The sequence below is a fragment of the Macrobrachium rosenbergii genome, chromosome 57, assembly GCF_040412425.1.
Source record: "Macrobrachium rosenbergii isolate ZJJX-2024 chromosome 57, ASM4041242v1, whole genome shotgun sequence".
Taxonomy (NCBI): domain Eukaryota; kingdom Metazoa; phylum Arthropoda; class Malacostraca; order Decapoda; family Palaemonidae; genus Macrobrachium; species Macrobrachium rosenbergii.
In genome coordinates this window covers 3605452-3633351 of record NC_089797.1, presented here as the reverse complement: position 1 = coordinate 3633351, position 27900 = coordinate 3605452, and the positions used below count along the sequence as shown (strand labels likewise).

The 27900-nt window shown below is 37.2% G+C and overlaps 1 protein-coding gene across 1 annotated transcript in view; it reads right to left on the bottom strand.

Annotated features, from left to right (window-relative positions):
* Positions 1-22547, bottom strand: part of LOC136837021 (protein naked cuticle homolog 1-like) — a 62057-nt gene extending 39510 nt beyond the window's left edge. Inside the window, exon 1 of the mRNA XM_067101565.1 lies at positions 22345-22547. Within this exon, the coding sequence (XP_066957666.1) occupies positions 22345-22408 (64 nt within the window). The 5' untranslated portion in view covers positions 22409-22547. The remainder of the gene's footprint in view (positions 1-22344) is intronic.
* Positions 22548-27900: the final 5353 nt, after the last annotated feature.

The window sequence follows — 27900 nt, the reverse complement described above, 5'->3', positions numbered from 1 at the left end:
TCCTGAATAATCTAATTCAAAGAAATTCAGTCTCTCCTTTTCACACAGGTGCAAAGCAGATTACCAAAGTATGCAATGATGCAGAGCAATTGCCAAGACCGAGGGATTAAAATTCTTACAGCATCGTCAAGTATTGCTTTTAATCCACCAAAGTTTCTCTTTAAAAATGATTTACTCCCAGACATTAAAGGACTCCATAAGACTCCATAAATTGAAGACGCGTTTGAGAAGGAATTAGAGAGAGAGAGAGAGAGAGAGAGAGAGAGAGAGAGAGAGAGAGAGAGAGAGAGAGAGAGAGAGATCTATATCTCTCTTCATAAACATGGTACGACGTCATTGAAGAAAAATATAAATTTAGGCACATTTTGGCCTTCCAGATGGGTCATTGAAGACACGTTGAAGAAGAAGAATTAGAGATATGCCTCCACAGATGAATATGATACGAGGTCACTCAAGAAGAGTATAAATTGGGGTTCATTTTGGTCCTCCAGATGGGTCAAATAAGAAGGAATTAGAGATATGCCTCCACAGATGAATATGATACGACGTCATTCAAGAAGAGTGTAAATTTGGGTCCATCTTGGCCCAGCAGATGGGTCAAACGATGGCCAATTATCTAACAGAGATAAATGGTATGTTCAAAATGAGGAACTGGTGGTGATGATAATGGTATTATTAGTTGTCCAGTGTGACGCCTGTGCAAGGCAATTGGGAAAATGTCGGCAGAATGGCATTCTTAAAGAAGTGTCAGAAAACTTAACGGTACCTTATTGTTTTTTCCCCCTCTGAGGTTAATTCTGACAGTAATTTGGGGTTTCTTGTTCGTATTTACCGTTAAGCAATTTCTTTTAGGATTTTTATACACTTTTAGATGTACTGGCGGATCCAGAAAGATTTTTTATTGGAGGAACAATTTTCATATTATACACACATCATATGTAAATATATAGGCATATGGATATGTATATACATGTATAATTGTTATTTTTTTCTCAAAATTTTATTATTTCTATCACAAATTTTCTATTTTTTCCCATTTTTACATATCCCATTTATATTATTATTTAAATCTTTAGTATTATTTTGGATGGGGGGGGCAACGTGCCCAGGTGCCCCCTCCACCCACCTGGATCTGCTAATGTTTAGATGTAAACGTTATCGATTACACGGGCTGTAATTACGTGCTTATAATTCTGCCAGCCATTCTTCAATAACATAAGACATCTCAGGAAATTATCTATGAAATGGTTCGCTAATTTCCGAGCCTACGCATCAGGATGCCTTGTAGGCCTATATAGAAGAGAGATTCGCTAATTTCCGAGTCTAGGCCTCAATTGGTTTTGAGTCTTATAGGCTTATATAGAATTAAAAATATTCCCTGACACTGCACACTTTGAAGCTTGTTAATCATGAGACATCAGTATGAAAATTCTGAGAAATTCTTCTTTTCTCTCTCTCTCTCTCTCTCTCTCTCTCTCTCTCTCTCTCTCTCTCAAATTTCTCATTTCTTTCTTTCCTCTCTCTCTCTCTCTCTCTCTCTCTCTCTCTCTCTCTCTCTCTCTCTCTCTCTTTTTTTTCCTCTCCCTCTCTCTTTCTCTCATTCTTTCCTCTCTCTCTCCCATTTCTTTGTTTTTTCTCTCTCATTTCTCATTTCTTTCTTTTTCCTCTCTCTCTCTCTCTCTCTCTCTCTCTCTCTCTCTCTCTCTCTCTCTCTCTCTCTCTCTCTCTCTCTCAGCAGGGACAAATAAAGAACCCGCTGACGGACAGAACGAGAACCGACAGAAAGGGGGTGGCCTCCTAAAAGTAAAACCCGGATGACGGCCATATCGCTAAAATTGCGACGTACTTGTACGTACGAACTATAGACAGACAGATAGATAGATAGATAGATAGATAGATAGATTTGAAGTTTTATTTTGAATGACAGCACTGAATTTTATTATTATATATTATTATTATTATTATTATTATTATATATATATTATTATTATTATTATACGATATAAATTATATAAGAAGAAGAATATATATATATATATATATATATATATACATATACAGTATATACAGTATAATATATATATATATATATATATATATATATATATATATATATATATATATATATATATATATATATATATATATATATATATATATGGGTAATCTACACACAATCACGTGTGTGACAGAATGAAGAAATCAACTGCTCTCACAGGGATCGAACCCAGGTTTTTCGACTGAAGGCAAGGGCGCGCTACCAACCCACAAGTCATATAGTCATATATACATATATATATATATATATGTATATATATATATATACATATATATATATATATATATATATATTATATATGTACATACAGTATATATACTGTATGTATGTACGTATATAAGAGAGAGAGAGAGAGAGAGAGAGAGAGAGAGAGAGAGAGAGAGAGAGAGTCACCCCATCAAGAATCACCCGAACTTATGAATAAGTGTAAACAACGCGACGCAAGCAATCCAATCCAGTCACTCAACCACCCAGTTCACCCAACCAAGCAATAGCAATAATAATAATGCATTTAATCCGGCAACGACGGATTGCAGAGTCACCCACCACTCAACCACACACGGGTGAACGCGGATGAGGTGGGGGGATTTTCTCCTGAAGAAAGAACTTTCACTTTTTTCTCTCTGTCGAAGGAGTGTCGCGATCTGAAGCATCGTTCTCGTGCAGAGAGAGAGAGAGAGAGAGAGAGAGAGAGAGAGTGTAAGTGTGAGAGAGAAAGAGAGTGTTTTCGTGTGAGAGAGAAAGTGTTTTCGAGAGAGAAGAGAGAGAGAGAGAGAGAGAGAGAGAGAGAGTGTGAGTGAGAGAGAGAGAGAGAGAAAAAGTGAGTAAGAGAGAGAGAGAGAGAGAGAAAAGAGAGAGAGAATTTTTTATGTAAGAGATCTAAGAGACGAGATCTATTTATTTTATGATTTATATATATATATATAGAGAGATAATTATATCTCTATGGGATATATAACGCTATATATATATATTTATTTTCATTTATATATATATATATATATATATATATATATATATATATATATATATATATATATATATATATATATATATATTGACTTATCCCCATTTTCTGAAATTCAAACCGTCTCAATGATGACCTACAAGGAATTACGTACCTAACACTGAGTCAACTGTTGTGGGATCACACTTAATTTAAGATGAAATTCAACAAATAAACAAACCGGAAAAAAATATAAGCAAATGCAGGAGGCTTCAGGAAAACAGTTATAGGCCTATGTCTAAGGCCTATGCTACTATTTACCTGTAATAGACCATGAGAACAAAATATTCAGGCTTCTTAGCGTTAGTCAATAAGGATAATAATAGTTTTATTATAATTATTAGTGTAGTTGTGACTATTATAATCTCTGTTAATGTTAGACAAAAATAATACCCATATGCATTTCTGGCGCACGGTCCGTAGGCTAAATGAAATGATGTTTAAATCTACTATTATTATTTAAGCCAATATTATGACTAGCTTCTACTATAGTTGCAACAATAAGCAGGACTCAGACCTAGGCCTACAAAAAAAAAAATAACCGTTCCAACTTGAAGCCACGGATTGGTGTTTCGTATTTGTACTACAGAAGTTCTTTGCACTTGTGGAATGATATAATATATTAAGCTCATTTTAAATACATGCATACACGCAGTGTACCTATAAATCCAAATGTGACAGTCAAAATTATCCTTTACTGCACAGTGGTTTGTATAAATAACAACAAACCACATACCTACCGTTGGAAACGCGACTTAACGTAGTTTACTTTTTTACTTTTTAGTGACTATGAATTTCTTTTATTAGAAACCATACAGATGTTTGTTTTTGGTTAACTTCAACTCGTTATTCCGACCTTTATATTTTGCTGTTTTTAACGTGCTGTAATAAGTTACAAGTTTTGAGGTTTAACGAATAGAGTGTGATAACATCAAAACTAACTTTACTCAGACCAATCAAAAAGATATATTGCTTAGCTCAAACTCGGTTAGTGAGAAATGGGTCGAGAAGTTTATATATATATATATATATATATATATATATATATATATATATATATATATATATATATATATATATATATATATATATATATATATATATATATATATATATAATATATATATATAAGACCACAATCTACCCCAAAAAATGTGTCATGCTTTCAAAAATGGAATAAAAGCATTAAAAGAAGAAGAAGATTAATATATATATATATATATATATATATATATATAAAGCCAATGAGTGTGTGCTTTCATGGACATTTAAAATCTCTCTCTCTCTCTCTCTCTCTCTCTCTCTCTCTCTCTCTCTTTCACATACACACACGTTTTATAAGCATTCACGAACTTCTTCCTTAACGATCTTCCGAAAAAAAAAACCCAACCCAATAAAATGAATGAGACTTTCACCTGATTAATAAACTAAACCACAGGACAATAACCACTACACAGTCTCCCCACAATTCCACCAACCCATAAAGGAATCTTTAAGGACAATAAAGAAAATAAGTAAAAAAAAAAAACACTACGCGTCCATTTAGATTTCAGGATCCCGCGGCACAACTGTGCTACTATTAGTAGAAAAGTCTCCCCAACCCCCAGCCCCCCACCGGGTATCCCCGGGGATACCCACGGTGCTACTCATAGTAGAAAAGTCCCTCTCTCTCCCCCTGGGGATACCCAGGGCGCAGAGGAATGTTTTAAGTAAACAGACAATCAGCAATGGAAGGACGGCCCTTCTCACAAAGCGAATGCAAACGGAATATCAATAAATAATGGAAGGTGCTGCTGCTTCTACAGCTACTATCTCTCTCTCTCTCTCTCTCTCTCTCTCTCTCTCTCTCTCTCTCTACCCATCCCCCCAACCATACATACCCACAGACACCCGAACCCCGAGACCTAGACGCAACCTCACCTACCACGCCTATACCTAACCCAGCCAACCCCAGGATCAAGGGGACCTCGACTATACACATGGACTGACCTCCTCCTCCTCCTCCTCCTCCTCCTCCCTCAACCCCAGGGGACACCCTCAACCTTCCCGTAATCAGGCCAACTCAGTGAAGAGCTAAGAGGGACGAGGGCATAGCCCTGGGAGTTAGGGGGGTGGGATGGAGGGGGGAGGGATTGGTAGGGACTTAGGTATGTAGAGGAATGAAATGGATGAGTCGCGATGGAAGGGAGAGAGAGAGAGAGAGAGAGAGAGAGAGAGAGAGAGAGAGAGAGAGAAGGGAATTGGGTATGGGACACAGGATTTTATAGTTGGAAGGCCGACGTGAGGCTGGGAGGGTAGGGTGTATAGTAGAGAGAGAGAGAGAGAGAGAGAGAGAGAGAGAGACAGACAGACAGAGTGAGGATTGGTTTCGGTACCGGATGGCATGGGACTGACTGGCCCAATGCCCGGGCCGGGGCATTGGGGCATTTGCCTCTTGATGGTCTGTGATTCAAAACCACAGAACCGTCACCATCGTCATATGCATCATCTTCGCTCTTCGTCTGAAAGAAGGTGGAGAGAGAGAGAGAGAGAGATGAAATAATTGGAAGAGAGACAGAGATGAAATAAGGGAGGAGAAAAAGAGGGTTGAAATAATTGGAAGAGAAAAAGGGTTGAAATAAATTAAGGGAGAGAGAGATAGAGAGTGAAATTAGAGAGAGAGAGAGAGAGAGAGAGAGAGAAATAATGGAAGAGAGAGAGAGAGATGAAATAAAGTGGAGGACAGAGAGAGAGAGAGAGAGAGATGAAATAAGGTGGAGGAGAGAGGGAGAGAGATGAGATAATTGGGAGAGAGAGAGAGAGAGAGAGAGAGAGAGATCATGAATTATCTTCCATAATCTTATTTACTTATTAAACTGTATTTACGACTCACATCGGGATCGAACCCAGGTCTGTCGACTGCGAGTCAAAGGCGCTACCAACTGACCCTCACAGATCATAAGCGCCCTTGGCTTTCGATAATAAAGACCCGGGTTCGATCCCGGTGTAAGTCAGAAATTTAGCTCTGTTACACACGTGATTGTGCGTTGATCACCTCTATATATTAAACCGTATTTAAGTGATAATTATTAATATAATGAAACTGTGGTCATTGTATTTACATTATAATGTATATATAATGGTTTACTGATATAATTTACAATGTGTTGATTACCTCTATATATTAAACCATATTTATGTGATAATTATTAATGTAATGAAACTGTGGTCATTGTATTTGCATTATAATGTAAACACAATGTTTTTTTACTTATATAGGCTAATTTACAATGTGTTGATTACCTCTATATATTAAACCATTTTATGTGATAATTATTAATATAATGAAACTGTGGTCATTGTATTTGCATTATAATGTAAATACAAAGTCTTTTTACTGATATCATTTACAATGATGCCTTTAAAATGATCCATTTTATCATAGTAACATAATTTTCTTACCAAAATGTTAATACATTCTAGGCTCAGAGAGAGAGAGAGAGAGAGAGAGAGAGAGAGAGAGAGAGAGAGAGAGAGTACCGCTTATTTCAACAACCTGTGTCAATACTGACTTGACTCAATTCCTAAATACAGCAGTAGTTCTTAAGCGTAAGACTGTGCTTCTCTCTCTCTCTCTCTCTCTCTCTCTCTCTCTCTCTCTCTCTCTCCTTCCTACATTATCAATAATTCCACAATTATCATGATGACTGTTCCAATTATTTTTCTCACAAATGTTAACTACACACACACACACACACAAAAACATATATATAAATATATAGATAAAATTCTGACTCACATTGGGATCGAACCCCGGCAAAGGCCTCTCACAAACGAAAGGCAAGGTCGCTGCCAACTGAGCCTTTCATTTGTGAGACCCGGGTTCGATCCCAACGCGAGTCCGAAATTGGTCTCGGTGAAACGCGTGCCAACGAGGTGTCGATTAGTTCTCTCTCTCTCTCTCTCTCTCTCTCTCTCTCTCTCTCTCTCTCTCTCTCTCTCTATATATATATATATATATATATATATATATATATATATATATATATATCGTTTATATCTGTATTTTCTATCACTTTATCTATTTATCTTTTCGTCACTCTATCTGTCCGTTTATTTATCACTCACTTATCTCTTTTATCTCTCCGTCATTCTCTGTATCTATTTATCTCTCTATCTGTCTATCAATCTGTTTATCACTATGTCATCGGTTTATCTCTATCTATTTATTTATCTATATATCCACCTATTTATCTGTATATCTACATATTTATTTATTTATCCATCTCTCTCTCTCTCTCTCTCTCTCTCTCTCTCTCTCTCTCTCTCTCTCTCTCTCTCTCTCAATCTACTTATCTCTATGTGCTATCTATATATCTGTCTATTTATCCGTCTCTCTCTCTCTCTCTCTCTCTCTCTCTAATCTCTGTTATCTATATATCTGTCTATTTATCCATCTCTCTCCTTCTCTCCATTTATTTATCTCTATGTGTTACCTATATATCTATCTGTTCGTCTATCTCTGTCTTTCAATCTATTTATCTCTCTATATATTTATCTATTTATCCATTTCCCTCTCTCTCTTCCCACCTATCTATCTATCTATCTATCTATCTCTCTCTTCCAATCTATTTATCTCTATATATATCTATCTATTTATCCATCTCTCTTTCTTCTCCCATCTATTTATCTCTATATATCTATCTATTTATCCATCTCCCTCTCTCTCTCTCTCTCCCTTCCCATCTATTTATCTCTCTATATATCTATTTATCCATCTCTCTCTCTCTTCCCATCTACTTATCTCTCTAAATATCTATCTATCTATACATCTCTCTCTCTCTCTCTCTCTCCCATCTATCTATCTCTCTATATATCTATCTATTTATCCATCTCTCTCTTTCTTCCCATCTATTTATCTCTATCTATCTATCTATCTATCTCTCTCTCTCTCTCTCTCTCTTCCCATCTATTCATCTCTCTATATATCTATCTATTTATCAATCTCTCTCTCACTTCCCATCTGTTTATCTCTCTATATATCTATCTATTTATCAATATCTATCTCATCTATCTATCTCTATCTATCTGTCTATCTATATGCAAAAACAACAAAGGAAAAACAACGACTCACAAGGGCCGGAGAAACAACACCGCCTACAACAACAACCATAGCCTCCTACAGTCCCGGCCACATCACATCACATCTCATCACTTCACATCTCGGCCACATCAAATGCACATCACAACGCGATCATTCCACATCGCGACTCGTCAACGGAGCCATAAATATGAACCACAATCAACACGAGACGTGCTGGGCATCTGGAGGGGGCGGGGAGGGGGGATTTACCCCCTACTCCCTGCTCCTTCCCCTGGGCAATGCCCAATTCCCCAACCCCCCCCCTCCCACCAAATCCCCAATCCACCTACCGATAAATATATTCGATTAATTAGAACGTTCGATTGGGGGAGAGAGAGAGAGAGAGAGAGAGAGAGAGAGAGAGAGAGAGAGAGAGAGAGAGAGAGAGTAATTACTAAGATGCTAAGATAACGTCACGCTAAGTGATACATTTCAAATTATCAAGATACTGAGACAATTATCACAATCAGTGATAGATTTCAAATTATCAAGTTACTGAGACAATTATCACAATCAGTGATAGATTTCAAGTTATCAAGATACTGAGACAATTATCACAATCAGTGATAATTTCAAATTATCAAGATACTGAGACAATATCACAATCAGTGATAGATTTCAAATTATCAAGATACTTAGACAGTATCACAATCAGTGATAGATTTCAAATTATCAAGATACTGAGACAATTATCACAATCAGTGATAGATTTCAAATTATCAAGATACCGAGACAATATCACAATCAGTGATAGATTTCAAATTATCAAGATACTTAGACAGTATCACAATCAGTGATAGATTTCAAATTATCAAGATACTTTGACAGTATCACAATCAGTGATAGATTTCAAATTATCAAGATACTGAGACAATTATCACAATCAGTGATAGATTTCAAATTATCAAGTTACTGAGACAATTATCACAATCAGTGATAGATTTCAAGTTATCAAGATACTGAGACAATTATTTCAAATAATTTCAAATTATCAAGATACTGAGACAATATCACAATCAGTGATAGATTTCAAATTATCAAGATACTTAGACAGTATCACAATCAATGATAGATTTCAAATTATCAAGATACTGAGACAATTATCACAATCAGTGATAGATTTCAAATTATCAAGATACTAAGACAATATCACAATCAGTGATTTTCAAATTATCAAGATACTTAGACAGTATCACAATCAGTGATAGATTTCAAATTATCAAGATACTTTGACAGTATCACAATCAGTGATAGATTTCAAATTATCAAGATACTGAGACAATATCACAATCAGTGATAGATTTCAAATTATCAAGATACTTAGACAGTATCACAATCAGTGATAGATTTCAAATTATCAAGATACTGAGACAATTATCACAATCAGTGATAGATTTCAAATTATCAAGATACCGAGACAATATCACAATCATGATCAATTATCAAGATACATTCACAATCATAGATTTATCAAGATACTTTGACATGACAATCAGTGATAGATTTCAAATTGAATGATAGTATCACAATAAAAAATTATCAAGATAATGAGACAATATCACAATCAGTGATAGGTTTCAAATTATCAAGATACTAAGACAATATCACAATCAGTGATAGGTTTCAAACTACTAAGATACTGAGACAATATCATACTCAATTATACATTTCAAACTACTAAGATACTAAGATAATATCACACTCAATGATACATTTCAAACTACTAAGATACTGAGACAATATCACACTCAATGATACATTTCAAATTATCAAGATACTAAGATAATATCACGATCATTGATACATTCCGGAGTATTAAGATACTAAGACAATAGCGCACTCAATGATACAATTCAAACTACTAAGAAACTAAGACAACATCACACTCAATGATACATTTCAAACTATTAAGATACTAAGATATGCCGTACTGAATGATACATTTCAAAGCTACCATTTGGCTAAGAAAATATCACATTCAATGATACATTTCAATTTAATAAGATACTGAGATGACGGCGCATTGAATGATACATATAAAAGTACTATAATACTGAGAAAATGTCGCTATGAATGATACATTTCAATCTACTAAAATATTAAGATATGTCGCACTGGATGATACATTTCAGTCTGCTATGATAACGCAGCATTAAACGATACATTTCAGTCTACTATAAGGCTAAGATAATATCACATTCAATGATACATTTAAAATTACTAAGATACTGAGATAATTTCACACCGAATGATAAAGATCAAGATAATTTCGCGCTTGAATGACACATTTCAGTCTATTTAAGGCTTAATTATGTCGCAATGAATGATACATCTATCTTCATAAGTACTAAGATATGTCGCACTTAATGATACATATAATATTACTAAGATACTGAGATACCGCCGCAGTGACTGATACATTTCAATCTACTAAAATGCTAAGATATTTCGCATTGAATGATACATAATATAAAACTACTGAAATATTAAGATAAGTCTCATCCACTGATACATTTCAAATCACTAAGATACCAAGATAATGGTTCAAAGAATAATATAAATAAAAAAAATATGAAATCCATCACTATGCTAACAAGATAATAGGACTTTTAATAATATATATAAATCACAATAAGAATAATAAAGAAATATAGTCTTCAAAAAAACAACAACAAAGAAATAAACAACGGAAAAAAACTTAATCAACGAAAAAACCCACCACCCCCACCCTCTCTCTCTCTCTCCTCTCCCTCTACTCCTCCCAAGCAAAGCGAACGCCACAAAAAAAATAAAAAATATAAAAAAAAAGCGCACCAAGATGGCCGCATCTCTTATTCGAAGCACAGCGCCTTCCCATAAATCTCTCTCGAATAATTTCAGGCGAGCTCCCTTGCAAGTGAACGAGGATCAACGAGTCCCTGCGAGGCTCCGCAGTTCGTTAACGTCCTCCGTCGGCGGGGTCTGTCGTTCCTTAAGGAGCCGAACGCCGTCCCCGGCGGTGTCACACACACAGGACCGTTTAAGACTTTAAGTTGTCCTGCGAGTTGCCAAAGAATTAAAATCGTGACCAGAATGCTCCTGCTGGCTGGCTGGAGGTGGCTGTGTACCATGGGGAGAGAGAGAGAGAGAGAGAGAGAGAGAGAGAGAGAGAGAGAGAGAGAGAGAGAGAGAGAGAGATATCTCCCCGCAGCATCAGGGCCAAAGAGGAACTAACTACAAGCTGACGCTTCTTAGCAAATAAACAAACTTGATTCAGTGAAGGTTCGGAAAGTATTTTACTCCTCTCTCTCTCTCTCTCTCTCTCTCTCTCTCTCTCTCTCTCTCTCTCTCTCTTTCATAATAAGGTTACTAATTCGCTTCTTAAGTCATTAAGGAATAACGGTACTCGGTTTGAAACGAAAGGCTCTTATATATAGGCCTACATAATAGACTTCGTTCTCCTTACTGGGATCGAGCGCACTAGGAGGCCCAGAGAGAGAGAGAGAGAGAGAGAGAGAGAGAGAGAGAGAGAGAGAGAGAGAGAGCTTCTTTAAGATTCAGCTTCAGCACTGAACAATTTTATGGTTGATTACACTCCAAGACGCCTCCTAATTGCGTACAGTTACAGCATAAACAATGTGTCATATGCGACCTTGTGGCTGCCGAATTTCCTCCGGGTTCTCCTCGATTCGTATGGGTGACGGCAGGTCTGCTTGTCCATTCATACTCCGAGAGAGAGAGAGAGAGAGAGAGAGAGAGAGAGAGAGAGAGAGAGAGAGAGAGAGAGAGCCTTGAGAATCAGATAGATACTAACATAGGTCTAAGTTTCTGACTTTCCACCATCAAAATGTGAAAGCATTCGGACACGTTCGAAAAGAAGGGCCTTTCCTATTGGTGTTTTATTCCCTACTGAGAGAGAGAGAGAGAGAGAGAGAGAGAGAGAGAGAGAGAGAGAGAGAGAGAGATGCCTTGGAAACGGATGGACACTATACAAATATTGGTCTAAGTTTCTGACTTTCCACCATCAAAATGTGGAAGCATTCGGACACGTTAGAAAAGGAGGGCCTTTCCTGTTGCTCTTTTATTCCCTACTGGAGAGAGAGAGAGAGAGAGAGAGAGAGAGAGAGAGAGAGAGAGAGAGAGAGAGAGAGAGAGAGAGAGAGAGAGAGAGAGAGAGAGAGATGTCTTGGAAACGGATGGACACTATACTAACATTGGTCTAAGTTTCTGACTTTCCACTATCAAAATGTGAAAGCATTCGGACACCTTTTAAGAAAAGAGGGCCTTTCCTATTGCACTTTTATTCCCTACGAGAGAGAGAGAGAGAGAGAGAGAGAGAGAGAGAGAGAGAGAGAGAGAGATGCCTTGGAAAGGATGGACACTAAACGTATAAGTTTCTGATTTCCCTCGTCAAAATTTGAAAGCATTCGGACACGTTTGAAAAGGAAAGCCTTTCCTATTGCCCGTTTCTTTCCTTACTGGAGAGAGAGAGAGAGAGAGAGAGAGAGAGAGAGAGAGAGAGAGAGAGAGCCTTGGAAACGGAGAGACACTAATATTGGTCTAAGTTTCTGACTTTCCACCATCAAAATTTGAAAGCATTCGGACACGTTTGAAAAGGAGGGACCATGCTATTTGCACTTTTGTTTCCCTACTGGAGAGAGAGAGAGAGAGAGAGAGAGAGAGAGAGAGAGAGAGAGAGAGAGAGAGAGAGAGAGAGAGGCTAATATCGGTCTAAGTTCCTGACTTTCGCTCGTCAATATTTAAAAGCATTCGGCCACGTTTGAGACGGAAGGTCTATCCTATTTGCTCTTTTGTTTCCTTACTGGTGTGAGAAACATTATTATAAACACCTCCTACTCCTCCCTCCCTCCTTGAGAGAGAGAGAGAGAGAGAGAGAGAGAGAGAGAGAGAGAGAGAGAGAGAGAGAGAAGTATATACTTCTTGGTTCAGTCAGGAAGGTTCTTAACCACACCGGTCGCTTAGTTTCATTGTCAGTACTATTACTACCACTACCACTACTACCACCCCCTTACCCCAGATGGTAGGCGTACACACACACACACACACACAGAGAGAGAGAGAGAGAGAGAGAGAGAGAGAGAGAGAGAGAGAGAGAGAGAGCCTCAACGTCTTCCACAGAGCAGTTAAGTTATAGGCTCCACAGATTGTCTCTCTCTCCGGCCGGACATGTGGCTTCTTCCATGTGCTGGGCAGATGCACACGTTCACACAATGTGCGTGTTTGTGTGTATGTGTGCGTGGGCTTTTTCACATACTTCATCTGGAAGTTGTTACACATACACACATGCATGTGGCCTCAAATAACACATAATAAAAGAAATAAATTTCAAAATGAAGATACGAACACAAACAACATGGTCTTCACAATACCTCAGCGTCTAGTTTTACAGAAATGAATGAATTACTGTACACTGAAAAAGGTTTACAAAAAGAAGACCACAATACCCAAAAGTATATTGAGAGAGAGAGAGAGAGAGAGAGAGAGAGAGAGAGAGAGAGAGAGAGAGGGAAGGGGCTATACCAAGTCTCTCTCGCCCATAGGACCATAGATGGCTTTCACTGCCGTCGTACCAGAGGTATTGGGGAAGGGGGTACAGGGGAGGGGGTTTTGGGGAGGGAGAAGGCCGCAAACAAGAGGCTGGTGGGGTGGAGGACCTAATGATGAACTCATCCCCCCTCCCCCACCAGAACCATCCAGAACCACCACATAGCCTATAAGAATTCGCAACAAGAAACGATGGTAATTTCGAACAATCATTACCGTGAACTTTATGCCAATTCAGTCATTATTATTATTATAATAAATACTATGATCATTGTCTTAAACGGCTATATTATTGTATAATGATTAATGTTATTTATCATTATATACACGAAAAGTACTACTAGGCCTAATACCCACAATATAAGAATGATCAACATACAACACAGTTGATGAAATACATCATTCACTTTACATACACATGCACGCACGTATGCACGCACACACAAACACACACACACACAGGATGCTACTACTACAGTCCTTTTTAGGCCTACGACCCCCTTTCTCCCAACCCCTCCCCCCTCCCTGCCCAAATTACTCGCAGGACCCGGGACCTATTTGACGCTATTGCGGACTTTCGATATAAGTCGTATAGAAGAAGAAGAAGAAGAAGAGAGAGAGAGAGAGAGAGAGAGAGAGAGAGTCCTATTAAAAAAACTATTCTATGGCTTCATTTCCTTTACTTTCATTACTTTCTTCAGCCCCCAGTGTCCTTTTTGTAGCCCAGATCCGACGAACAGAAGAGAAAGGATAAAGAAAGTTTGTAAGTCACGGCGATGATTAGATGATGTTAGAAAATCTGTCTGGAAACAAAGAAATGACTTAAATTTCGTTGTAACTTAAAATAAAACAATTGATATCTCGTTGTACTTTATAATATAAATATATATATATATATATATATATATATATATATATATATATATATATATATATATATATATATATATATATATATATATATACACATATCGTATACACACATGTAAAATTTCCGTAGCCGAGCTAGAAGTCTATGAATAATAATAATAATAATAATAATAATAATAATAATAATAAAATCTTTATTGATAAGCTAATACTACAGAATCACAACCTAAAGTAATGGTATCAGTAACGGCTGTACAGTGCAATCCAAATAGGGTATTAAAATTTGACTTCGCCGTGATCTAGCCCACACCTGGTCAGGATTATAGATTCCTGGACCTATTTCTGAGAGGGGGGGAGGGGCGGGTTAGAAGAGACGGAGTAGGTGTATCGGGGTGTACCAAAGTACACAAAAAAGGGTTAAGGGGGAAGAAGTAGAAAGATTAATACGGCGAGTTTATAAACCTGTTTTCGTGTAAGTCTGGTTTTGGCTTCAAAAAATTTTTTTTCTGGACTTATCGAGTTTCTGCTGACCTCTGCACTTAATATGGACGCCTGGTCATTGGTCGACTGTGGCTGGTCGCCACCAGGAATGGAGAAGCGTAGGGCTAGGAATCTCACCCCAAAATATTTGGTATAATGAAAATGCAAATATTTAACCCCGTAGGAAGTTAGTGGCGTCAGTCACTTAAGGTTCTTTGTAGCGTGCCTTCGGCTCCTAGCTGCAACCCCTTTCGTTCTTTTTACTGTACCTCCTTTCATATTCTCTTTCTTCCATCTTACTTTCCAACCTCTCAAAACAATTGAATCATAGTGCAACTGCTTTGAGGTTTTCCTCCTGTTACACCTTTCAAACTTTTACTGTCAATTTCCGTTTCAGCGCTGAATGACCACATTGGTCCTAGTGTTTGACCTTTGGCCTAAACTCTATTCAATTCAATTCAGAACGCCGTTAATACGAGGAAGAGATACGGGAGAATAAGATAACACGAGTGCAAGTAATCGTGATAAATGAAAATAATAAGAAAATAAAAATTGACTTAATAAGTGAAAAGTCAGAAAAGTGCTTTTGGACATTTGTGATCCTGACCATCAAACTGGGTACTGCATGGTATAGCAAGGCATAGGCCTACATTCCCAAAAAATGCGATGCAGCCATGCAGCTTAATGTCATTAAATGCTTAGCTTACTGATTTTTTTAAAAAATGTGGAGTGAATCAAAATTTACAAGAAAAAGATCACAGGAATAACAACACACTTATATATATTACATATATATATATATATATATATATATATATATATATATATATATATATATATATATATATATATATATATATATATATATATTCAATAATTTTCTAGTGTAACAGATTAAAAATAATAGAAAAACCTTTAATTGGACAGATAATATTATCAACATCTATAAATGTACATGCACACTTCAGTAAAACATATCACAAACTTGTGGAGAACTTATCACATACATATCACAAACAGGTTGCAATTAAGTCAACTTATCTCATACATATCACAAACAGGTTGAAAACAAATCAACTTATCACATACATGTCACAAACAAGTCAATGATATCACATAAATGTCACAAACAGGTTGCAAACAAATCAACGACATCAAACAATGTCACAGACAGGTTGAAACAAATCAGCTTATCACACACAAATCACAAACAGGTTGATAACGAGTCACCGACAGGAAGTGGAGAAGGAATCTTGGGCAAAAGCTTGATAACCGTATGAAGCGCTGGTCCGGACCACCAATATGTCGCCGACTTGTATCCAACCTGTTTGTGATGTGTGGGCGATAAGTTGTCGACACGTGTTCACGACATTTCTCACGTGTTTTATTGCAATGTGGATGTAACTTAATACTATATACATTAATATTATTATTATCACTATTAATCCTTCGCGTCGTACGGCGTCGCAAGCGATGACGATGAAAAACACAGTATTCAGTAATAAATAACAGGAAACCAGAAAATAAACAAACAAAATAACGAAGCGACTGAAACTTTGTTTCATTTCCCAGTTTCATATTATTTCCTCCCCCTAAACAAACGGAACTCGGCGTCTTCGAGCACAAAAGAAGTCTTTGTTAATCACACACCACAAAGACCATTTTTCTGTTTAGCTTTTATTTTTTTTTTTCCCTTTTTAATATATCTCTGATTAAACACAGGGAAACGGAAAAGTACATACTACATTTGGGAGACTAAGGTAGGATGGAGGAGGATGGAGGATGACTGCTGCGGTTGTTTAAGTCTGTGATATGTATGTGATGAGTTGTCGATATGTTCGTGATATGTTTTACTGAAGTGTGCGTGTGAATTTAGGCGTTGATAATATTATCTGTCCAGTTAAAAGTTGTTTTTTTTTATTATTTTTGATCTGTTACACTAGAAAATTATTGAATATATATATACATATATATAATTTTTATAATATATTATTGTTCCTGTACAACTTTTTACATGTAAATTTTGAGTCACACACACACACACATATTAAAAATATAAGTGTTGTTGTTCCTGTGAACTTTTTCTTGTAAATTTTGAGTCACTCCACATTTTAAAAATATCATGAATCTAAGCATTCAATGATATAAAACTGCATAGCTGCATCGCATTTTTTGGGAATAAATGCCTTGAGTTATTATTAATTTTTCTGACGTGGCTGTTAACTTATAAGCCAATGAATAGAATAGCGTAGAATATGAAATTTAGGCCAAAGGTCAAACACTGGGAGCTATGAGGGCATTCAGCGCTGGAAGGAAAATAAAGTAAAAAGGTCTGAAAGGTGTAACAGGAGGAAAACCTCAAAGAAGTTGCACTGTGAATCAATGGTTAGGAGAGGCTGGAAAGAGAATATGAACAGAGGTATAGTAAAAGAATTGAAACGAGTTGCAGCTAGGGGCCGAACGAACACAGCCATGAACCTTTAGTAATGCCTACAGTGCACCGCACGAGGTGCACTGACGGCGTTATCCCCTACGGGGGCCGATAAATGGAAAGCCCAAGGGTATGGTTGCATATCAGGGACTTGCTATAAGTGTTAGCGGTCTCGTGTGAGCGGCAGTTGGTCATAATTTTCAGTTTTTTGTAAAAGAAAACTATTGTGCCACCTTTGTCTGTCCGCAATTTTTCTGTCCACCCTCAGATCTTGAAAACTACTGAGGCTAGAGGGCTGCAAATTGGTATGTTGATCATCCACCCTCCAATCATCAAACATACCAAATTGCAGCCCTCTAGCCTCGGTAGTTTTTATTTTATTTAAGATTAAATTTAGCCATAATCGTGCTTCTGGCAGCGATATAGGATAGGCCACCACCGGGCAGTGGTTAAAGTTTCATGGGCCGCAGCTCATACAGCATTATACCGACACCACCGAAAGATAGATCCATTTTCGGTGGCCTTGGTTCTACGCTATAGCAGCTGTACAGAAAACTCGCTTGCGCCGAAGAAACATCGGCGCATTTTTTACTTGTTTTATACTGAGTCTAATATTCTGCTCCAGTTACAAGTATTAAAACGAACATTGAAATTTCAAACGGTTTTTGGGCGGAAAAAACTATGAAAAAATATACTTCAGTAATATAATACATTGCAATGCAGATATCCTTGAAGAAAATTACTAAATCATCAATAATAATAATAATAATAATAATAATAATAATAATAATAATAATAATAAAGTGTGCTAGGTCAGGTACATTCGGCGTCCCGTCATGTAGGTCTACTATTGCGACAAATAAACATAAGTTAATTGCAGTAAGAAAACAGTTTTTTGTGTCGGTGTATTTGTCCTTTTTCTTATCTTAATTTAGTTATTTCCTTTTTTATATACCATTGAAATAATAATAATAATAATAATAATAATAATAATAATAATAATAATAATGTTTCTCAATAATAAAAAGTAATAATAATAATAATAATATATATATTTCTCAACTCTATATATTTCTTATAAAATATATATATATGTATATATATATACATATTGAGGCCTGACCATCGTGAACTAATATTTTAGACCATCGTGAACATATTTTACGCTGCCGGTGCCAATGTAGGTCTAACTGCCCACCGGAAATGAAACCGGAAATAAATAAATAAATAAATAGGCATGAAAGCGCGCGCAAAACTGGCGCATATAGACCTACGTAAAATAAAAATAAAAATGCTCTAATTATCTATTACCTCACTTTTGAGATGAAATCTGCTAACAATGTTTCCAGCGTTGATTCTTCCAGAAAAACCAAAACTCCAAACCAGTGCCGGCCGGGAATCGATCTCATCCTTCCACGGGAGAATAAAATATGCCCTCGCAAAGAGAGAAAGTCCCCAAAAGGCTAATAATGATAAACCGAGCTGGCTAAAAATAGACATGTAACCTGTCTCAAGGTATGGATTTTTCCTACCTGTTGATATGGTTGGACAGATACGAATTATAATCGACCTGAACGTCAAAATAAATCGCTGCAAAATGCGAAATAGAAATTGCCAAATCCCGTACATCTGTTAGGGCTATGATGTCATGGTAGAGCCTACTTTTTTCATCGTTAGACTTAACCGGAAATCAGTTATTAAAGAGTATAAAAAAAAAACAAATGCAAATTCGCGACCAATATTGGAGGAAAGAATGAAAGAAATTAAGACAATATTAAGGACAGTAATGCTATTTTAATTACAATTTCAACACGGCAGCGCTCGCGTGTTTGTGTGAAACACCGCGCTGTTAGCGAAAAAATCTATAAGTACAAAGCACAGAGAGAGAGAGAGAGAGAGAGAGAGAGAGAGAGAGAGAGAGAGAGAGAGAGAGTCAATTATTCCCCGACTTATTAAGAAGCGAGAGGTAAACGGGAGGGCCTCGTCGAGGTAATCCTCACCGGAGTGAAACTAATTCATAAGATAGGCTCCCTCGGCGAAAACTAACGAATTTTTTTTTTCAAGTTATTTCTGTTTTAACAAGTAGGTTTAACGGTCTTGCTACTACGTTTGTTTGTTTGTTGCATTTCCATCGGTGAGCGACAAACGCTAAAGTTTTCTTTTTATATAAAATAAACGGCATTCGAATGTGAATATTAAACCAATGTATCTACAAAGTCTATCGTCTGACTTCAAAGAAGCACGGTAGGAGACTTTCCATCTTCTAGCGAAACCTTCAAAAGTAAATAAACTGCTTTCAACGAACGCGCACAGTCCATGTACCTACCGATAACGGCCCACTGTAAACAAACAAATAAATAAATGGATGAATGTATAAATAAATAAATAAACAAAACTGTTGACAAGCATCTTCTTTCCCGCCAGAGGTTTCAATGACCTTGAAATTGTGGTTCGATAACTTCCCGTTGTTGAGGACGCTTTTAAAATGACCTCCCTGTTCCGCTCTGTCTGGCCTCGACAAACTCTTCTGTTTCTTCTTCTCCTTCTTCTTCTTGTAGACTGAAATGAAATGGCCTTATGCCAGCGTTTTCTACTCGTTTTTGTTGATTAAAATGGGGCTGTTGGTCCTGGGGTAACGCGTAAGCTCTGCGCGCCTGGATTTCAATCTTTTTAAACTTGGTGTCTTGCTCAGTAGGTCTAACGCAGTTCCATGCTTCTAAATATATTGGTAATAAGTTCGGGTTACGTGCAGCGATATTTTTAAACATAAAAGATTGCACGTAATGTTAGTATACGCTAAATCATCGATTGATTAAAATATGTCTAAAATATCTCTGAGCAAAAGTAACCATTATATATAGGTCTACATAACTTTATGCAATAAGTCTATAATATTCTAAATGAGGACATGCGTAAGCTGATGCGCCTATACGTTATGTATATTACTGTACGGTTGCTTATTCATTTCCTTAACTTCTATCATACAGCAGGTTCCGTTAGTTAACTGATATGACATTGCGTAGGACTGACATCATGAGTTATAAAGGTTTCATGGCTAAAAACATATATCGGTACGTTGATTTGCAATCGACGGTAACAACCGTTACGTTATAGATATTTTCTCATGTTGCGATTGTAAGTTAAAAATACAAAATATAAATACGCAATGATAAAAATCCGTACGGTGGCTTAGTTTCTAGGCCTATCGGAGCGCACGGGAACTTCGCATATAGGCCTATTGAAGGAAGCAAGTGTCCGCAGATATCATAGATTACCGGTATGCCGCTTACTTTTGCAACGCGACGCCACGAACATAATTTCACAATAAACTTTCTAATTCTGCGGAGCCCAAAGCGCCGGCTAAAAGAAAACAGGCTAACAAGCAAACGGTCTAACATGAAATCACACGCGGCGTTACATGCAAACACCTCAGGGAGTAGACTCAAATATAGAACGGGGGGAATAAAAAAAACATGACGTAGCCTTTTCATTTCTCTCCCTCTCAAAGCAGAAGGTGCTTAGGACCGACTTATTACATAATGGCCGGAGTGGAAAAGAAAATAAATAAATAAATAAAAAACAGCCAACTCATACGATGATAACACAACTTAACGTGCGAAAATCTTTCTGTTCGCCTCTAGTCATTCAACCCTTCAAGTGACGTCAAAGAGCCGAAAGCAAGCTAACAAAACTGTATCGCGACAAGAAGAAGAAGATGAAGAAGAAGATGAAGAAAAAGAAGAAGAAGAAGCGGGAAAATAAATATATAAAGAAAAAAAAAAGGGACGGAGTGAAAAGGTCCACACAGAGACACTACTTGAGCGAAAGTCAAAGAAAACATATAATTCGTGAGCGGATGAGAGGACCAGGAGAGCGAGGTTGTGCATTGAAGAGTATTCACAGATAGCCGTGAGGAAGTGGAGAGAGAGAGAGAGAGAGAGAGAGAGAGAGAGAGAGAGAGAGAGAGAGAGAAGGGAAGGAGGAGGGTATTGGGCAGGGGTATCGGTAGTTCCTCCAAGGGGTTTAGAGCGAGTTTTCTCAGCGGTACCCTTTGCTAGGATAAACTGGCTGCAACATCATTGAGAGAGAGAGAGAGAGAGAGAGAGAGAGAGAGAGAGAGAGAGAGAGAGATAGGACCGTACTTTTAATGACACATTCAGGTCGGTGCAGTTTCTTTCTCCTCTCTCTCTCTCTCTCTCTCTCTCTCTATCATACATACATACACACACATATACACGACCAGTACATTTAACATTTTGTTTTTATCAAGTTTAACACTTATATTTAACACTAGTTAAAACTGATTATTAACAAGTTTACCCAAACTATTTCCAAAGATAATTATTCCGTCATTAAACTTTGTTAATTAGCATTGCGAGCACGTGATTCTCTTACTTCTCCTGATCTATGTAGGCTTTCTAGAGTAAATTCACTGCTTATAACTACAACAAACAACTGATTTAAACAGACATTCGTTAAGTAACTTCATTATTCATAACTACAACAACTTAACACAGATGTTACAGGCATTAGAATAATACTAAAAAGTCAGTTACAACAGATAGGTAGGTATAAAGTTTGATCTACAAGTTTAGATTGGTGCAGGAATATGGGACTATGGTAAGTTCACAATTGATAAGTGCAATAAACATATGATTTTAAGTAGACATTCATTAAGTACGTTCATTATTACCAACTACAACAACTCAACACATGTTACAAGCATTAGAGAGAGACCAAAAAAAAAAGTCAGGGGATTAAAATAGAACAGTATGAAGTTTGATACACACAAGTTAAATCTCTACAGGGATATGGTACTACGATATACTCACCATTGATGTGTTTATAACCGTTGAGGAATTTCGCTCTGCACCATTTAACGAACGAATTAGCCATGGCTCGGGCAACAACATCAATTTAAAACATGGCCCGAAGTTCACAAACTTCTTCTTTCATAAATAAAATTGAAAAAAAAAGAACACTCACACAAACCACTAGTACTCTCTCGGGGTACACTGGACTTTAAAAATGAAACGACATCATCGTTTCGCTCCTTCTAAAGTTTCTCTCTCTCTCGTTTGTATGTATAATATTATATTATATTACTATTATTATTATTATTATAAAAAAGTAAGAATTCGTCTCGGGCGCTTGTGTGGAAGATAAAGTAATAACAGGGAAGAAAGTCTCCTCCTCTTTCGGCAATCCACAAATAAAGAGATAAGTTATCTTCCCTCGTAGACACAAACCTTTTGATCTATACCGACAACCGTCTTCTTGCCTCCTCGCTCTATCTGGTGCCCGGACGAAACTGGGTATTTCATAATGAAGAAGCGAAGTGCGAGAGAATGAAAAAACACACACACGAAGTTTTGGAGAACGAAAAGGAGAGAAAAAAAAAATAAAAACTTTTGTTTTCTGAAGATGACGTGTATATTTCCTTGTTTCTCCTTCTCAGAGGGGTTATTCTTACGATACTATTTCGTGTGAGAAACGTGTATAAAAATCTATTTCGGGGCGTTTTTTTTCTTTCTCTAAACTGGACACTAAACACACACACATGCACAGACACTCTCGGCGGAGATGGACAGACACGAAGGTGAAGACGAGTGCAAGCTGTCACTCTCTCTCTCTCTCTGTGTGGTCTTGCACTCACTAATGTTGCAAAGCAAGTGCCACAGGTTATAAGGAGATACACGCGCACACTCTCTCTCTTCCTACGCTTGCTCAACACTGTCGATTCTCATCTCTCTGGCGCCCTCGCTCTCTCTCTCTCTCTTACTCTCTCTCTCTCTCTCTCTCTCTCTCTCTCTCTGGTTGAGAGACACGAGGTTGCCCGATCGGAATTTTTTCCAAATTTTTCTCCAAACTGTTAAATAATCGTTCTTTAGACTTAGTTTCCTTAACCCTCGACGCATCGGTTTAGTTTTGTGACCACCTTCGGAATGGAAAAAGGTTTTTATTGGACCGGAACTTTGATCGATGAATAAACGAATTTATGCACATACAACAGTGGGTAGGGAGCGGGGGCGGTGGGTCCCCCGGCCCTGGAGGGGTGGGGGGGAGGGTGGGTTGCCGCTAACCGCCACATTCCGAGAGTGTCGTACCGCAGCGGCTCAGCAGCACCACCACCACCAGCCTGAATGAATGGTTGTTTCTTCCACCTTTAATCTTTTTTCTTGAACTTGTTAACTTTTTTCTTTCTTTCGAATGACTTCCTTGTAAGCCGAAAACAGATCTGGCGGTGGGTTACACGACGGAGTTCCACCTGAACGTGAAACGGAACGCTTTGGAAGTGAATGAAAAGAAGAAGAAGAAGAAGGAGGAGGAGGAGAAAAAAGCGCGCACAAGTAGCAAAATGACATGAAGCATTCTTCTTCTTCTTCTTCTTCTTTCTTCTCTTGCGTCGTTTGATCGTTAAAATCACATCATTGACCGCTTATAAACGCACGCTGTGGCGTCCGTGTTGCTGTATAATAAGGCAATACGTCCAGGGAGAATGCTGCGATTGCCTAAAAGCACACACACACACACACGCACACACACGTACACAGAGAAGAGAGAGAGAGAGAGAGGTGAGAGAGAGACTTAACAGAAACCTTTCGATAACAACCAAATACTCAGGCTCATCCTTTTGGTCTCGCCGACCATCCTCCCGCCTCTACGGTTGCCGACTGGCGCCACTTCCTAAACGCCTTTTTTCCTTCATCGTTTCGGAGGACTTTCACCTTCCATTTTAGACCAGGCGACCCCCTTTTGTCTGTGCAAGCGGTCCTTCGCACCGCAGATCGTCGGCGATCAGCCGGACTCGAGGAGTTTAAACTTAACGCTGGTTATATATGAAGGCAATTAGCTGATGGGGTCGGGGTAGGGGGGTCTTTGGGTTCGCACGGGTCATGACCATGGGTGTACGATGTTCCTGGGAGGGGTTGGTGTAGGAGGAGGAGGAGGAGGAGGGGGAGGAGGGGAAGTAGGATTGAGGGATGTTTACTAGATGTGGGGTTGAGGGGGTGGGGTCACCCGGTGCAGGGGGGATTAGGGAATAGTACGGTAGTAGTAGTAGAAGTGGCTGGGTGGGGTTTGGTTGAGGGTGGGGGGGGGGAGGGAGGAGGTGACCGCAGGCGGTATGCGATCGCTGTAAACAAAAATGTCCTTAATACAATTACGGTATTATTATGGTTTCAGCCGCTGCTAAGAAGATTGACCGCATAAGCTGTAGTTTAGTAATGACCCACATCGTATGCTTATACATAATGTACACATATATATATATATATATATATATATATATTCAAACTGGATGGTATATAATATATATATGTATATATAGATAAAATATATTTCTTGGATATACAGTCCATTATCAAGTAATTGAACTTTTCCGAATAAAATATCTCCATTATACATAAGTGTATGTCCTTTATATAATATACTAATATACAGAACAATTGTGTAGGTGATAAATATATATATATATATATATATATATATATATATATATATATATATATATATACGAGTATATATATATATATATATATATATATATATATATATATATATATATAGTATATATAAATATATATCTAATGGACATTACCACAGGTGAGAAAAATAGAAGCTTTCTTGGTCCTGAACAGTTTGACTTTATTTCAAGCCATTGAAACCGGTTTTCTGAATAAATACTCCATTAGATTTTTCATCCAGTTTGAATGAGGTCCTAAATGAATCACGCACTAATGCACAGAACAATTGTATAGGTGATATATTGATATATATATATATATATATATATATATATATATATATATATATATATATATATATAAAAGACTGCGTCGAATTTAAAATGAGTATGCTGTATCGGATAATAATATACTCTATTTCAGCCCAAGGCCATATATAAATACACAAAATATATGCAAAGGAGATAGTATAAAATGCGATTTGATAAAACTACGGGTTGAACAGTTAAATATTAAACATAATTGTCAGTAATAGTAGTAATAATAATTGACATAAAATTTTAGTGATGGATTACCTCAGGAACAGAATTCACAGTTTGAGACGGTAAAAATGTCATTACTCTATGTTCATTTGTCTTTTAGAACAGATTATCCTTATAGAGTGTTCACCAACATTTCATCCAGTGTAATACAAACGTCATTTGGATACTTTCATTTTATTTAAACCAAGGTAGCCGCAGAACTTTTTAAAAAGTTTTTAAGTTAATCTGTTCATCACATATGACCGTAATTCCTCTATCTCTGTCTTTTATAAACAAACTTATTGTACAAGTTTTAGTTTTCTGTAAAAGGAAACTATTGTGCCTGCTTTGTCTGTGCGTCCGTACTTTTTCTGTCTGCCCTTAGATCTTAAAAACTACCGAGGCTAGAGGGCTGCAAATTGGTATGTTGATCATCCACCCTTCAATAATCAAACATACCAAATTGCAGCCCTCTAGCCTCAGTAGTTTTTGGTTTATTTAAGGTTAAAGTTAGCCATGATCGTGCCTCTGGCAACGATATAGGATAGGCCACCACCGGGCCGTGGTTAAAGATTCATGGGCCGCGGCTCATACAGCATTATACCGAGACCACCGAAAGATAGATCTATTTTCGGTGACCTTGATTGTACGCCGTAGAGGCTGTAGAGAAAACTCGATCGCGCCGAAGAAACTTCGGCGCATTTTTTTTTTATTTTTTTTTGAAACTAAACAGCATTTTTGCATTATTGCACAGAAACATTTCTCTTCATTTTCACAATGATGCTCAGTTTCTTAGACAATACAATTTCTACACTTCTCCTTGTATTTCAATTAATAATTTACTTAAATTTTTATCTATCTTTTTATTAATTTGTTAATTTATTTTTTCTTTTCTAATAAGTGGTCTCTTTTTTCTGTATCTCCCATTACCTTCTATTAATTCTTTCAGATGAACACCATATTTATTGGCATCTATAATTTCAAGTCAGTGGCTACTGTGGTTGGCTTGTTCTATATGAATAGGGTTCATCTTCTGAATAATAATAATAATAATAATAATAATAATAATAATAATAATAATAATAATAATAATAATTGTATTGTGTTATCATCGTTGTTAATACTATTCGCCAAAATGAGTTCCTTTGAAACAACCAACTTGCAAGTCACGAGAGAAACACACAGAATAGAATTGGATACAAGCAAAATACGATCATTTTGATTTTAGCAGCGGGATAAGTTAACACGTCTTCATAACTGTCACAAAATAACCACACCAAATAACCACACAACTTATTCACTGTTCATTACTTTTGTGAGAGTTCGTGTTTTTGTGCTTCAAAATGACTTACTGTCTTCAAGTATGCTATCAGTGCGTACTCCTATTACTCATATTCCCCAGTAGAGGGGTAGTGCCGTCAGCGCACCTCATGCGGTGCACTGTAGGCATTACTTAAGGTTCTTTGCGGCGTGCCATCGGCCCACGGATGCAACCCCTTTCGTTCTTTTTACCGTACCTCCTTCCGTATTCTCTTTCTTCCATCTTACTTTCCTTAACCCTCTCCTAACGATTGATTCATAGTGCAACTGCTTTGAGGTTTTCCTCCTGTTACACCTTTCAAACCTTCTACTCTCAATTTCCGTTTCAGCGCTGAATGACCTCACTGGTCCCAGTGCTTGACCTTTGGCCTAAATTCTAGATTCAATTCAATTATTACCCATATTAGGCCCCAGTGAGACGGGATTGTTTAGGCTCCAGATTCTTTCATGAACAAAATACGAGCTTTCGAAGACATATACAGTCTACTTCACCAGATGCCTGGCGAAGGAGACTGACTGCATGTCTTAAGAGAGCTTGTACTTTGTACATGAAGGAATCTGGAATCTAAATCATCCCGTCTTAATGGAGTCTAACACGAGTAATATGAATCCTATTAAATTTATTTGTAAGAATTTGATAACGAATGAATCCACATTCAGAGAAAAGTCTTTGAAGTGAAAATGTAAGATGATTTACGCTATGTCTTAGTTTAAAGCATAATTTTTTTGGTAAAATCGAAAGTTTATTGGAAAATTTGGTACCAATTAAGCATATATTATTAACAAATTTGACGCCAATTAAGCAATATTACTGACGAAATTAACACCAATTAAACAATATTGTTGGGAAAACTGACACCAGTTTAGCAATTTCATTGGCAATATTGATACCAATTAAGCAATATTTCTAGCAAAACTGAAACCAATTAAGCAATATTATTGGCAAAATTGACACGAATTAACCAATATTATTGGCAAAATTGACACGAATTAACCAATATTATTGGCAAAACTGACATCCATTAAAATAATACTATTGGCAAAATTGACATCAATTAAGCAATATCATTAGCAAAATTGA